Source organism: Rhipicephalus microplus, chromosome X, assembly GCF_043290135.1.
Source record: "Rhipicephalus microplus isolate Deutch F79 chromosome X, USDA_Rmic, whole genome shotgun sequence".
NCBI lineage: Eukaryota > Metazoa > Arthropoda > Arachnida > Ixodida > Ixodidae > Rhipicephalus > Rhipicephalus microplus.
In genome coordinates, this window is record NC_134710.1 from 145,001,143 (window position 1) to 145,016,479 (window position 15,337).

Sequence of the window (15,337 nt, forward strand, 5' to 3'; positions counted from 1 at the left end):
GCCGGTATTTTGTAGCGTTGCCATTTCTGATGCTAATGTCTTCGCGGTTAGACAGTAGTCGGTGCGACGGTCCATGAATTACGTTATATCAACGGGGCCAGCTGGCAGCGAGAAGTGAAGGATGCGGCTATAGCGTAGAATCGAGAGCCTAACGGATCATTACAAAATCATCTGTCTTTAGGGTCCAAGAATATAGGCGAACTGCAAGTTCGTGCACTTACCGCGGCGAACCTGTCTAAATTATTTCGCCTGCAGCCGTCACAAGACTCCACGGATTCCTATTCAGCGCTCCGTTGTGCAACCTCCCGGGTGACACATTCATAACGAACTGGTTATATACGTAATTGTAATAGAACAGAATCAATGCATGGATATTTGGAATGAGACCTCGCTCTTCTTACAGCCGGGCAAGCAAGCGTCTTTCACCTAAAAGTGCCGTCAAGGACGTATATTGCGACAAGCCAATATTCATTAGAGAATAGGACTCGCGAATAACGATTCACGAGAACCAACGGTACAGCCAATCGAGATAGTGCGATGGATCGCGAGATCGCGCAGTCTGTTCCAAGTGGAACAATTAGAGAAGCTGCTGCGTGCACTTTGCAAATTGCTCGACGCGTTCATTTTTAGCGCTCTATTAAAAAGTTACCAAATGACAACCATATCAAACTTTCCCAATACGACGGAGCCACCCACAGAGCAGTTATATAATATCCAATCATGACACCAACGAAATCGTGGACAATTTCGCTTATCGAAACGCCTAAAAAAGGAAGTAAAAAGAAAAGGCTTATTTGAGTGCCGTTGCGGGCACTGCGATTGGTCGATGTCCTTAAGATACCCGTGGATATATTAGTAGGCGCGCTATCTCAAATTGGTCACGAAACTATGTGGTAAGTGCACGCATGCTTGGTGATGATCGAACGTGGACCCTCAATTGAAAACGGCTCAAAATAGCTCTGTGCGTGCTTTTTTTTTCTCTTATTTTTTCTATAACTGCTCAGTATAACAAGGACATTCAGACACATGGTGTGTATAGTATATGTCATGGAGCATACTCAAAAGATGTGCCATACAGAATGACTTACCAGGGATGATAACGACTAAATGTGTTCTTTAGGAATGACGAAAATTCGCACGAACTATATATAAAACAATAGGGTGAAAAAACTGGAGTTACAACACAGGAAACACATGCCAGTTGAGGAAGAAATTACTATGCCTTATCTTGAACGACGCAAGTTGTACAGAAAAAGGAGGCGGCGTTTGCACATTATTTAATTTTTTTCATTTTGATTTTTTGTACAACAATACTAAATTTGCAGAAATGGTTTGTGAGAGATATATCTGTCAAAGGCAAGCTTAATAACTCCCACCGGCGGACACTGGTTGCGCACAGCGTAAAATAATTTACCCCGCTTCAGCTTCCAACACGCAATCGAATACTAGATAATATTTACGTATTAGCTATTTAATTACACAGTGTAGGAAAATGCCGCAATATACAATTTATATATCAGCGAATTTTCAACTGAATGAACTTTCATGGAGATACCAGCTTTGCGATATTCAGTACCAAAGTGTGCGATTAAAATAAGCATCGTGGTTACTTTTGCGATTCAATGAAAAAAGGCAATACGTTGAAAGAAAGTAACTAGAACAACAGTGCACTTATACCACAAATTTCTTGGCACCTATCTCTGAGTCCGCGACCCTCTCATATTTCTTTTTTTCCAAATGAATATGTCACCGACTAAGATTCGACAAATGCAATATGCACCATAAAGTAAAAACTCTCTATTAATAAACGACAGATAATTTTAGCGAACAGTGTACGCCAGCAGCGTAAAGCCACGCGTGCGCATGCACTCACGCACAAACACGCACACACAACGGAAGGCGGCCGCTCCATACGTTAACGGGCTATCATTGATGTTACGAGTTGCAGGCCAAGTACACTAGTGGGGCTGGGATCTTTCTGTTCGTATCGGTAGATGAGTGAAAATCTAAGGAACAATAGTAGCAACCACCTTCGCTAAGCCGCTAAACGTCCTAATTAATGCATACCCAAATAATTACTACGAAAGCACAGACCACCGTTCGGTTCTTGTTTTTAAGTCATAACGTATAATATCATCATGTGTTACGACCATAGAGGCAGTTATCTTTTGTTCCTTCTTATTATTCTTTTGAGTTACACTTTTTATCGCCGTAAGTTTCAGGCAAACACTAATATGCAAGGCGTAAACAAACGTGAACCCTTCTGAAACAAATTAAGGCTGTTCCATACAAAAGTAAGCGAGAAGAACCGAACTATTCCAAGTGATACTGCTGAAAAGAAGAAGTACTCGCTTTTGGAAACACTCCGTATGGAAAAGAAATCGATCGCGTACGATATTAAATAATAACAGGTTGCTATTGATTATTTCAATTTTGCGGCTGAAGCGCACACAAACATGGAATACCAACTAGCCCGCTCCCACATTTTCCTATCCATTAAACATCTTGGATTCCTGGCGAACTGTAACAGGCCGATCCAGGGCGCATCTCGCTGTCAACGAGCAGCGCATATTTTCTACTTCGATTTTCGCTTCACACATCCCGACAAATGCCACTAGTCAGAAAAGCCAGCTCCGACCCGTTCACTCCCATTACGTGGCCGCGGCCAACTTGGACCGCGGGCACGCAACAAGCTGCTAAATACGTGTCGATGACAGTGACAACACCGGAGGGGTTTTCCCGAGACGCGAGCCCCTCGAAAAGTAAGAATTCGCCCAAGGTATAGAAACTCCACGATAGCAATAAACAGATGTAGAGAGAGCGAGAATAGCGCCTAACTTAGTTCTCGGCATCCTCCGCTCTTCCTCCCTCATCTCGTGGCCACTGACCTGGCAAAATCTTGGCATCGCCCAAGGGAAATTTCGAAGCGTCGAAGATGGGACGCTTGCCCGCCGGGCTGTCAGCTTCGTTCATGATGCTAGCGGGATCCGCGTCCGAAGTTCTCGTGATCTAGCGCTTCCGCTGCACCGCCGCTGGATGCGATGCGATGAAACTGCGTACGCGCAGGAGGCAAGCGCCGCCGCCTCTTCTAGGACAAGGTTACTACGAGGAAGATCGGCGACCGCTTTCGGCGACCGCTTATCTACAACTTTACGCAGCAACTGCCGCTACGCCACCAGCCGCCATTTTCGATTTGCCGCTGAGCGCCCGTGGCGCCATCTAGCCGCGCCAGAGCCAGGCAGACTGTCGGCGCTCTCTCTCTGACAGCGTGGTGAAGCCAACATGACAGGAGCGAGGCGCAGGTCGAAGCAGGGAAAGCGATATGTCGCCAAAGAAAATGAAGGCGCCGACAATCTGCCGTTCGGAGGCAAAGTACGGCTCGCTAGGCGCCGAAAGCCGGATGGATGGCTGGTCATTGCCCTTGAGGTACGTACGAAATAATTTATTCCCCCATGGAGTATTCTCTCCGAGTATTGCAACTTTGACACCGTCTCGAACAGCGTATCTGTAACTGACGCGAGAGAAAAGAAAATAACATCTCTACAGAGGGGAAAATAAAAAACGCCGGCAGTGAAGGATCCAAATCTTCCAAAGAAAATAAATGAAGTTCGTGCAAAGCGTGGAAATTCTGTCGTGTCACTTACACTCACCGCTAAATATTCACGCGCGACTGCTCAGTAACTCTTTGCTAAGATAATTAAGAATTTCTGCCGTCTTTCCGCAAAATCGTGCCGAACTTCCGTTTCTGCTGACAGTGAGCGCTGATTCGAGTAGCAATAATTTTAGTTTCACTTTCGTTCGAGTCACGAGTCAAAGGGGCCATTTGTTGACCACGAAGTTTCTCGTTTCCATGACGATGGCCATCACTGACCGCGCTCTTCTGCACAGGTGAACACGGCAGCAAGGCTTTCTTCATGTCTTTTCCTTTTTCTTCATGCGCGGATGACATTTTCCCGGCCATTATGGCCCTGTACGAGCAGTATGCTTTCTCCGTGAAAGCGCATTATACTGTGTTGTCGTTCAGCTCTCAAAAACTGTGTCGCCCACGAGTATATAGACTTCTTTCGTTTGCTCTGTAGCCGCTCCACTCTAACTTAATTGTGCACAACGTGACTTCGAGAAACTGTGAAGGGACTACGGACATCCCTTTGCTACTTAGTGTAAAAAAAAATCGCTCACTGATGCTACACGTTTTATAGCTTGAGCAGATTCTGTAATCGTTGAGCCACACGTCGACGTGACTATAGGCCTTTGGGGAGTTGCACAGAAGCTGCATGATGCCCCTTGTAATTATATTGTTACAAAACTAGCAGCTCGTGAGTTTGAAGTTGCTTGCATTTGTGAGTGGATATACACAAAGATGTTCTTCGCTTCCATGGGCTTTTCGAAAAACACAAACCAGGGTTTATGTGGCTTTTCTCTTCAAATTTCGTATATGCCCCCTTAATTGAATGATCCAGTAAAATCATTCGGCAAAACAGTGTACGTAAAGTACGTAACCTGTTTTATCTAATAGCCATATATAATGCGCTTGTTTGTGACGGTCAGACGTAGAAGTTTTCGTGAGTCAAGAGCCGCACGCAAATCGGCCGCATTTTTTTAATATGATCGCTTTCTCGTCACCCTAATTATGTAGTCGGTATTATGAGACGCACACTTATCCGGCAAAGGGCACATAAAAGTGGTGACAGTGCTTTTGACCTTGCTAAAAGTACTGCACCGTGGACACGCGTTTCCCTGTTTGTTTTTCCTGTTAGAAGGAATGTTCGCAACGCTTAAACAATGCTTTTTTACTGTCTTGATGTTTACCTCGTTCCCCTTCCATTTTAAACGTGGCGTTGCATTCTTTATTTACATGTTTGTTTTCTGAGCTCACTATGTATTTTTTAACTACAACTTTCAACGGCAGTCTAATTTTTAATTTCGGGAAAGATCATGTGAACCAGCGGACAATGCCGGCATGGCAGATTATAATGATAAATTCTGTGGTTTGTACTATGCAAATGTCAGCTACCGAGTTTGATGCCTGCATGTAGTAGAAAAGCAGTTTGCTATTCGGCCGCCTGCGTAAGACATTCCTGGTGTGTTGGTGATTTCAGGTATACTGGCGGTGAAATTGCAGCAGAAATCCTCTTCTGGGTATATACTGCACGTGAAAAAAAAAAGCGATGCGCGCACCCTCAGTAGACTGTACTATAGTACACTGTAACATCAGGGCCACATTAGCGCCACGACATGACTGTGGCTTATGGCTGATGTCTTCATACCCAAGCTTTATGGTACAGCGGGTCCACGCCTAAGCCAAAGCCCGGGAAGAGTGATTTTTAAGTGGCTGTCAAACCGGGTAGCCTCTTTCATTTTTCCCTGCTTGTTGAGAATGCTCAGAGTCTTAACTCCAACTAATTTCGCTAGAAGTATGTTCTTGCGACCAGAAACAGCGCCATTGTGTACGCTCCCGTATAACGCTGGAGCTTATACAGGAACGCTGACCGGGAACTCCGAAGCCTTCTCAGATTCTATTCCGAATGTCGCGCCGGGATACTTCATTACAGATAGATTTAACATTACAGTAGTGATCATTGCTTCTCTCATTAAGATATCATCAATAACTATTGCGTGCAAATCCATGAATTCCTTTTGAGTCCTATTCTTCGTATCAGTGGGAGGCTAAAACTTGCAACAAAGACGTACGCAGTATACGCTGGTCGTGAATCCTGACGTGGCCAAAAAACGATAGCAGCTCATTGAAGCAAGCTCATTGAAATACTTCTACTCACATGTAAGCTTTGAGATGTACAAACGATGATTTGTATACTGTATGATATGCTCGGCGTATACATATAAGGCTTGAAGACTGATTGTCTTTTGTTTCTGTCTTCCCTGCACTAACGATAGACATTCAGGTGATTCGTCCGCGAACATGATAAATTGGAAAGAGTACGTTTTCTTGGTGCGTTCAATTTTTTTCTAAATACATTGCTTGTTTTTTTACGGGGTCGAACATCCCGAAGAGCCATATAGTGGAAGGCGGCTTTGGATAATTTGAATCACCTGGGGTTCACCTCTGGTATTTTGCCTCCATCAAAATCTGACCGCCGATTTCGGGAACAAACCTGCGCATTTCGTGTCAGCAGCCGTGTACCTAAAACCACTGAGCTACTGCCTCGACTTTTTTTAAATATATATCTTCATGAAATGCACGTGAATGAGTTAGAAGATATAACCTGTGGAAGGTGTATGATTATAATAATTTATTTCTGGGGTTCTCAGATAAACTATAATTATGATGTATGACATAGTAGGAGACTCTGGATTAATTTTGGCTTTCTGGATTTTTTTCTTTTCCTCGTTTAAGGGTTTTCCCAATTAACTGCAGAGGTGCTCTTTCATTTCGCCTTTTTTTTAAATGAGTTGCGGAGTTATTATGGCAGCGTTTGGTTGCTTCAACTCATTTTTCCTTTGCTTGGCACACATGTCAGGTGCAAATGTAGATATCTGCGTCTCTGGGTCACACGGGGCATATAATGAGGAAATTGAAACAGACATTTGCATAAAGGCCTGTTTCATGGAGATATTTCAACGGTGGTTTGCAAAATGAATTTCATGATTGGCTGCTAATTGTAGCTAGGTTGGTCAATTTTTGACATGTGTGAGTGTATTCCTACGGACAATTTTTGTCCCAGAGCATATCGAAAGTGTAGGAGGTGGGCAAGTTCTGCAGACTCAGCAGTGGAGCACTTCCACCGTTGACCAAGCTCTTAGTGCGTTTTTAAAAAAAATTGCAAATTATTTGAAGGTTTTATCTATGGTCACATTATTTTATACCTACATCAACTCGGGTCATCATAAGGCTCGAAAAAAAACACGAAAAACGAGCCCTTAAGTATACACTTGTTTCCCTTATTCATTCACGATGGTCTCGTACTGGCAGACTTAGTGCCTTTGGGTTGTATACGAGAGACTATTTGGTCAGCTGCCAGTTAGTAACAAGTTCACGTTCTACGTGACGCCAAACAGGCTCATAAAAAGTGTGCCACACTCGCCGCCATGGCTACTAGTGGCACTGACTGACACTTCCACGTTTAAATTGACATAGATACCCGATAAAGTGGCTGGGGGGATAGCTGTCGTGGTAGCTCAGTGGTAGAGCATCGAACGCGTTATTCGATGGTCGCAGGTTCGGATCCTGCCCACGGCAAGTTATCTTTTCACCCACTTTTCTTTCTCCTCATTTACATTTCAATTGGCCTAATAAGTTCCCCTATACCTTCCTTGGCAATATTGTCTGTTAGATCTCATATATATATATATATATATATATATATATATATATATATATATATATATATATATATATATATATATATATATATATATATATATAGTGGGAGTAATAATTCAATGGGCCAGTTAGTCTTCGTGAAGGTATGGGATATGGCACAACGGGAGCGTTGTCAACAAGGATAAATATATTTATTTCCCAACAGTTTCGGGAGGGGACCTCCCTTCATCAGGGGATGAGTTATACTGACATGAGCTTCCAAACATCCTTGCTGCCGCGTCCCTCTCGCCTTGAAAGACGTTTGCGAGAGTGAGAGGGAACTGGAAGAAGGAAAAAAAAGGAAGTAAAAAAGAGGAAGAACCACTGTCAACACTGAGAACGAAGCCAACTGTCCGTCTACATCCACCTACGGTTCATATCACGTGCTGTTCAGTTCTTGGCGTGTGTCGGGCCACCCAAGATTGTCGCCGCGGTGCCGGGAAGGTCCGGGACGGCGTGCCTTTTTTTTTTTTTTCACATGCACATACAAAGTCTTTACGTTCGCCTACCACTTCATGACCGTTGAAGGGAAACGGACGAAGATTAAAGGTAAATAGCCGACCGACCCATTAACGAGAAACCTTTCCTTTACACACACCGCCCGCCGCCCGCCGAACGACCAATTACGGGGAAACCCCTTTCTTTAGGCACGCCGTCCCGGACCTTCCCGGCACCGCGGCGACAATCTTGGGTGGCCCGACACACGCCAAGAACTGAACAGCACGTGATATGAACCGTAGGTGGATGTAGACGGACAGTTGGCTTCGTTCTCAGTGTTGACAGTGGTTCTTCCTCTTTTTTACTTCCTTTTTTTTTCCTTCTTCCAGTTCCCTCTCACTCTCGCAAACGTCTTTCAAGGCGAGAGGGACGCGGCAGCAAGGATGTTTGGAAGCTCATGTCAGTATAACTCATCCCCTGATGAAGGGAGGTCCCCTCCCGAAACTGTTGGGAAATAAATATATTTATCCTTGTTGACAACGCTCCCGTTGTGCCATATCCTATATATATATATATATATATATATATATATATATATATATATATATATATATATATATATATATATATATATATATATATATATATATATATATATATATCCATGTGTGTGTGTGTTCTGCACTTTGCTCAATTTCATGGCAATGAAATTGGGGAAGGTGAAACTTTGCTGTACAAATCTCTACGCTAAGTCTGCTACGATTGTACACGATTGAAAAGTGAACATCTTGCTGGTAGTGAACTCAACTTGCAACGCACGTCCTCGAAGCTGTGTCAGTTCTGAAAGACTAATCACCATTTGATGGCCAGGGTTTACTGGCGGTGACATTGTTAAAATGTTCGGAGCTCAAGTAAGTGGTAAGGAAGAATAACAGTGCTCTTTCCTTGCCATGTGCTTGCGCCATGAACACCATATAGTACAGACAAGATCACGCCATAAAATCGTTGCCGGTGGAAAAGTTTCTATGCAGACAAGCTCTGAATAATTCATTCTTACATTACAGTGAAATAATCACAGATGGTAATCACAGATGTCACAATACAGGCCTGTGTTTAGCTTTGCCGTACCGAGACGAGGTGAATGGAAGTTGCATTTAGGTGGCGTGAAGCGTACGTAAAGCGGAGGCTCTCATTCACTTATGCCGCAATCTTGACATTGCGTTGCTACAAATCGTCAGTGAATTGGATCCATCGCCGTCTTTGCTTTTCCGCAGTGGAAACGACGGACATATTCACATTTCTTGTACACGATAAAAATAAAGACTCCACTGCTGTTAGGGCCTCTTCATTCTGATTCCGTGGATCCTGACAATGACGCAAAGAGGCTGAGCATATCAAGGTACCATCTCGTGCACCGTTGCAGTAGAAGACCGTTAGGAAACTGGTGTTTTATCTTACTGAGTATATCAGTGCATTATTCAAAATATGCACATTCCAAACGCCTTCAACACAAACACCAAGATACTGCGGTGCGATGTTAACACATTTCAATTATACGGTGACCACGTTTCAATTTGTACACCGCTCATATTCAAAAGCAGGGCCCGAAATAGCACAAAAAGTGCGTACTTCACACAGAACTCTCTTTTATTAAAGAGCTTTAAAGTAATCTGACCCTTTACACTTAACATTTTGTTTTTCGATGTCCCACCGGAAACTTTATTGGAACTCGTAGAAACGAGTATATAGCTGCATCACCACTGAACTCTTCGTCTGCGACAAGGCTATACGAAACGCGTCTAAAGCTTCGAGTGCATAGTCAGTAATTACGGACCGACGATCGCCGGCGCATCCTTCTGCCTCTTCGTTGTCGTCATCGTTCACATTACCGCAAGCGCTGGGGTGCCTCGATCATAGAGTTCCTTACAATGTTTACCAGAGGGAACGCGGGCGCATGGGAATGATGGGCAGCTCACGGATTTGTTCATTCGGCTCCATTGGGCTCTATGTCACCTGCACCCACCTTGCCGCAAGACGAAGTTCAGCGAGTGTTCAGCAGTTCCATTTCACCGACTTAACCTTTTCATACTCACCAATTCAAATTAGGTCATGGAGCATGGAATTCACAACGATCAATTAACGCGATTGCGTTAAAAACCTCCGATTTCACAGGAATGCCGGAGTCGGCGTCGTTGGTTGTGAGCGAAAAATTATCATCTTGTGCGTCACCAAAAAATTGAGAAATGATGCAAATGAAATAAATAAATGTTAGGAGACCCTTAAGCTTCGCCTTTAAGAGTTGAACGCGATAGCGAAATTCGGCCCCTAATGCACTCTTCAACCGCTAAGTGCATGCTTATTCATATGTTTTGTTACATACACACGCACGCACACAAACACGCACACAGTAGATTGGACCAGCGCACGCTATTATCGCCGTATGGGCTCGTTTTCGTCATGACACCTGTCGAACAAAATGCGTTAAAGGGGCCCTGAAACACTTTTTCAAGTAACCATGGAATGAATTTACTATAGAAGAGCCTATTTCCTCACGAACTCAACGCCGCAAAAATTTTAAGAATCCGTTCAGTGCGAGTGGAGTTATAAAGGTTTGTCGCATGCTGCAATTGCAATATCTCTTCTCTCGTCCCGACGAAAGCGCTGGAAGCTAAACAGGGAGGGGTTGCAGGGCAACGAAGTTGCCGCTAATTACCGCGCCTCGTGACCTTGAGCACTTTTTTTTTTCCTTTGAATGCGCGGCTTCTCAGTGTGATTGCGCGCGCACGCGTGGACAAGTAGCGGCCTCCCGCGGCTACCTCGGTAACTTGATTTTTTGGTCATAGACGCACAGAGAATTTTTCGCTTACAACCAACGGGGCCGACGCCGGCGACGGGTTTTCTGCGACACGAGCTCTCTAACGCTATCGCGCTAATAAAAAATTCTGCGTCTGGCCGGGGATTGAACTTTCGTCGGTTGCGTGGTACGCGGGTGATTTGCCACACAGCCACGCGTCTCCACGTGAAAAGTAACTTCATCTGCATGGAAGTGCAGTGAAAGTAACAGACATGCTATACATATGTACACACGCGTTCTGTATACATGCTTCACAATATAACACGAAACAGTGCAGTAATAACGCGTTTAAGTGTCCAGTTGGGACAGTTGTTTGTCCACACCCGCCGTGTGTGTGCTCATTTCGTGCGTGCTTTCTGCTTGATGTGCGTGCTGCAAGTTACAAGCTGCTAGCTGTTTTTTGTGTGACATTGAAATTTGTTATATCATTCATTACTTCGTCCTTGTGGTGAAACAACGCACAATAAACGCTCAACTACCTCTGTGAAGACGCGTTCCCCTTTCATGTTATAACGATCCCTAAAGAGAGAGATCAGCCACGTGTTTTTTTTTTTTTTGTATAGCCTCGCTATGACTATGGCTTGCCAATATAGTTGCTGCCTTTGTTGACTTCAGCAAACAAACCACGAACAATGCAGAAAAAAAACTAAAGGGCAACGACTGGTGCCTTTTATGTGCAAGAAGTGGACCTATCACGCCCCGAGCGCTTAGCGTATACTTCCGCCGAGGCCGCCCCGTGTATGCGAGGTGAATGCAATAGGAGGCGCCGAGCTGTTTTTGCCCACTCTAGTGTCTATGGTACCTACAAGCAAGCAGGATCGCAGAGCACGCGATTGGGCCGGTGCGCCTGCAGCCAAGCGCGTCTTCGAGCTTTGCGTGGACCGCCTCCAAATGGGCGGCCAAAGTATGTGAGCCACTAATTGTCAGGACTCCGCCGTCCAAGTCACTGGGTCAGGATCGCGTCGCTATCGCCCCGTCTCAGCTGACCGGAGCAAAAGGTCACTGCTCGGCAGTGTTCCTCCGAAAGCCGCCTGCGGCTCGCGTCCGGTACGCTGAACACGTGTTGGCGGCAACGAAGCAAGGCTCTTCAGTTTCGTAGAAGCAGCTGCTCTTTAGTTGTCAGCTTTCATGGGTAAAGTGCGCTTTTTTAATATTATTTTGTACCAGATTGTGCAGAATAAATGTTTATTTGTATATGCTTAATTACGTGTGAGTGGGAGCTTTTGTTACAAGTGTCCGGTGACATACTCGAATTTACATAGGGGACGTTCGTTCGAGAAACAGATCCAAAGCATTTCTTTTCTTTTTTGTTTCATCTCCACGGGTAGAAACCTTGGCCATTCGTCGCGTCGACAATGCGTTCTTCGAAAGGAAGGACGATTGTGCGCCATGCGTTGTCAAAAGGCAGCAAATGGCGCCAATACATGGTGTCGCACGAGATCTCACATAATAAAACATTGAAGAAGTTCTTTAAAACTAGAGTCATGTAGGACATCGAAGTTGTTTAAACAGGCCGGCTGTGCGCAGAGCTCTCCCTCACTGTCCCTCTTTGCGTATCGCCCGCGACCGCGTAATGCGAAGGACTACCATGACGATGTATACGTTGATCCGCTGCAGAGGTGCACAACAGACAAAAAAAACAGAAGAAACACAAAATGCAACCAGGTCTGATCTTTCTCTGTTATGCATCTGCAACTCATCGTTATCCTCAATATGCATATACCATATTGCCCCAGTGGAAGCATTTTAGAACTTGATGTATAGTGGTGAACAACACCTGTTTGCATGGTTACCACGAGTATAAATTTCAAATTTAACGTGACATGAAGTACGTATAAGAAAGGGGAAAGGTTCAAACCCCCTGGTCAACAGGAGAATCAGGGAACAAAAGCGTATACGATTGTTTTTCTCGGACGTCGTCTCTACCTCGCTGGGAACCCTTACTTACGTTCAACGAAATAACAAAGAACTTCTATCTGTAAAGAAGGGTATTTGCTCTCCCACACCCTGCCTTGTGCAGGGCGCAGGCAGTCACCCGTAGACTATTGCAAGCCACTGCGTATCCTAACCATGCGGTTCTTCATTCCATTTACCCTGAACGGTATCCAAGTGCGAATTGCCCCGCTAGTGGACTGTTAGCAACATTCAACCATGTGTTGTGCGAATGTGAAGCCATTGGCCCCGCCCTAAGCGAGGACAGGTGGGCTGTGCTCTTACGCAGCCCCGAACTTAACGATCAAACCCTCCATGGCCGTCCAGAGTGCCCGTGAACGGCTGCCAAGCTTGCCTTCACGGTCCCTACGTAGGATTAGCCGGGTGGCGCGGGGTCTCCCTCAGGACCAAAATAAAGTTCTAATCAATCAATCAATCAATCAACCACGTCACATAACGTACCTTAATTGAAATGCGAATCATTTCTTTGCGTACTTCAATCACCTTTAGCATCTATCTATCTATCTATCTATCTATCTATCTATCTATCTATCTATCTATCTATCTATCTATCTATCTATCTATCTATCTATCTATCTATCTATCTCTCCCCGCCGCGGTGGTCTAGTGGCTAAGGTACTCGGCTGCTGACCCGCAGGTCGTGGATTCGAATCCCGGCTGCGGCGGCTGCATTTCCGATGGAGGCGGAAATGTAGGCCCGTGTGCTCAGATTGGGGCACATGTTAAAGAACTCCAGGTGGTCGAAATTTTCGGAGCCCTCCACTACGGCGCCTCTCATAATCATGTGGTGGCTTCGGGACGTTAAACCCCGCATATCAATCAATCAAATGCTGTAAAGTAATCAAAGGTTACTTTCTGCTGATGAAATTCTTGTAGCAGTGGTTTGAAACTTTGTGAGTCTTCACGTCTAATAGTGCCACTAAATGCAAGTACACGTGATGAACTAAATGCTGCTAAAAATTAATACAGAGAATGTCGTGGAGCCAACGTTTGGACAAGCGAGCTTTTCTTCGCCACGGCATCGCTGTTGCCCTGACAAAGACAAGTCATCTTTCCGAAACATTGTTTACAGCGGCGTTCTTTCTCGAGAAACTACTGATCACTTCAAGCCTCTCCGTGCCTCTGAACTTCAGTCTCGATTGGTACTCAAGTTCTGTCAGAAAACTATGCCCGTCATCATAACAAACGTGCTTGAGTCAAATACAACGTGTCCTACTCACGATTGCTGAAAATTTTTGCATTGATTTGGATATTCTGAGTTCAACGTTTGCTCATTATGTCCGTATGTCAGTTGTAAGTTCAAGCTGCTTTTATAGATTGACACTTTCTCACTACGTCTATGTCTGTTTTTATGCAAAACGTGCAATAAAAAAGTTCATTTTATTAGGGCTGATCGAGCTTCCTCTTACTGAGAAATCAGTCTGCTCAGCTTTTGCCTCTTCAGAAAACATGAACAAAATTAAAAAAAAATAAAAGATTAACAAAATTGTACGAATGACCGCAACGCCCAAGCGGCCAGCGGACCTGAAAAAAGGCACGAGCGCATTCCACTTCCGTGCAAAGTTGGATAGGAAGGCTTCCGCGGCAACCCTCCTGCTCTTGATTTTTGGTCCTGTCCCTCTATTTCAGTACGTCACCAGTGACGTCATGAAAGACATTTTTTGTTCCTGATTTATTTCTAGTAGGATGCCCGGCGACCGCAAGTGGTAAAATTGGCGCTGCCGCTCCCGAGAGCGAATACATGGGAGGTGTAGGGTCGCGCTCGGCGTGACATCCCCCGCCCCTTTTCTTGTTGGTAACACGTCTTCCCGAGAAACGGAGCCGGCCCGGCGTTGCACCCCCTTCCTAGCTTGCCTTACGCATTCCCGAGAAACGGCGCCTCAGCTTACTCTGCCTCCCCTGCTCCTTCCACGAAACTTCGGCGAGGGCCACGGGCAACGAGTACGGGGGATAAGGAGCACCCAGAAAAAGACGCGGACTCTTTTGCTACTAGGAGAGCCTGCCGGCTAGACACCGGCCCGACCGCTTTCGCGGACATGGCACTTTAGGGTGCCAACTCCCCTTCCTTTCTCACAACGGTAGCTGCACTGCGGGTCATAGTTTTTGCTGTCAGCTTTGCATTGTAATCAGTTCTGTACATAAAGTTGTACTAGTAAAGCTTCCGACAGTGAAGGCGTCTTCCTCCAGGGAAAAGTCACGAAGACGGGGGTGATCATCCTCGCGAAGCAACGAACCCGGCTTTGTTTCGCCACCAAGAACCTGGTCCGAACCATTTACCGAGTTCGGACGAAAATTTACTGGAGGCATAGAGAGTTTCCACACAATGGGTTGATCTCTGTGTGTCACTAGAACTTTTGCCTCATGAAAGATAGGTGTGCAATGACACTGTGCCACATGTAGGTACACATGTGAGAATACATTCGCTTGCAAAGAACATCTGTGTTCCAACAACCTATAAATGTTAATGCATCTACTTGTTTGGCCTGTGTATGCACGACCACAGAGAAACGGCAAAAGATAAGCAAAAGAAGTTACGTGTTTGACCTCGCAGCCTTTTTCGGTTAATCCTGACACGCGCTGCTCAACGACGATAGTTATAGCGCGAGAACAAAACGACGACACAGAGACAAGAAGGACACGAAAGACACTTCTTGTCTCTGTGTCGTCGTTTTGTTCTCGCGCTATAACTATCGTCATGCCATACCAACTAGCCCAAGCTGCCACACGCGCTGCTCAAGTTCCCGTTCAATCATCCCACAAACCTTGTTAAA

General features: G+C 45.2%; 2 protein-coding genes across 2 annotated transcripts in view; one reads left to right on the forward strand and one right to left on the reverse strand.

Moving 5' to 3' along the window:
- The window catches only part of LPCAT (lysophosphatidylcholine acyltransferase), a 117,070-nt gene extending 113,954 nt beyond the window's left edge, over positions 1-3,116 (reverse strand). The window contains exon 1 of the mRNA XM_037428335.2: positions 2,889-3,116. Within this exon, the coding sequence (XP_037284232.2) occupies positions 2,889-2,973 (85 nt within the window). The 5' untranslated portion in view covers positions 2,974-3,116. The remainder of the gene's footprint in view (positions 1-2,888) is intronic.
- Positions 3,117-3,182: 66 nt separating this feature from the next.
- The window catches only part of LOC119177003 (uncharacterized), a 51,024-nt gene continuing 38,869 nt past the window's right edge, over positions 3,183-15,337 (forward strand). The window contains exon 1 of the mRNA XM_037428337.2: positions 3,183-3,426. Coding sequence (XP_037284234.2) covers positions 3,283-3,426 — 144 coding nt within the window. The 5' untranslated portion in view covers positions 3,183-3,282. The remainder of the gene's footprint in view (positions 3,427-15,337) is intronic.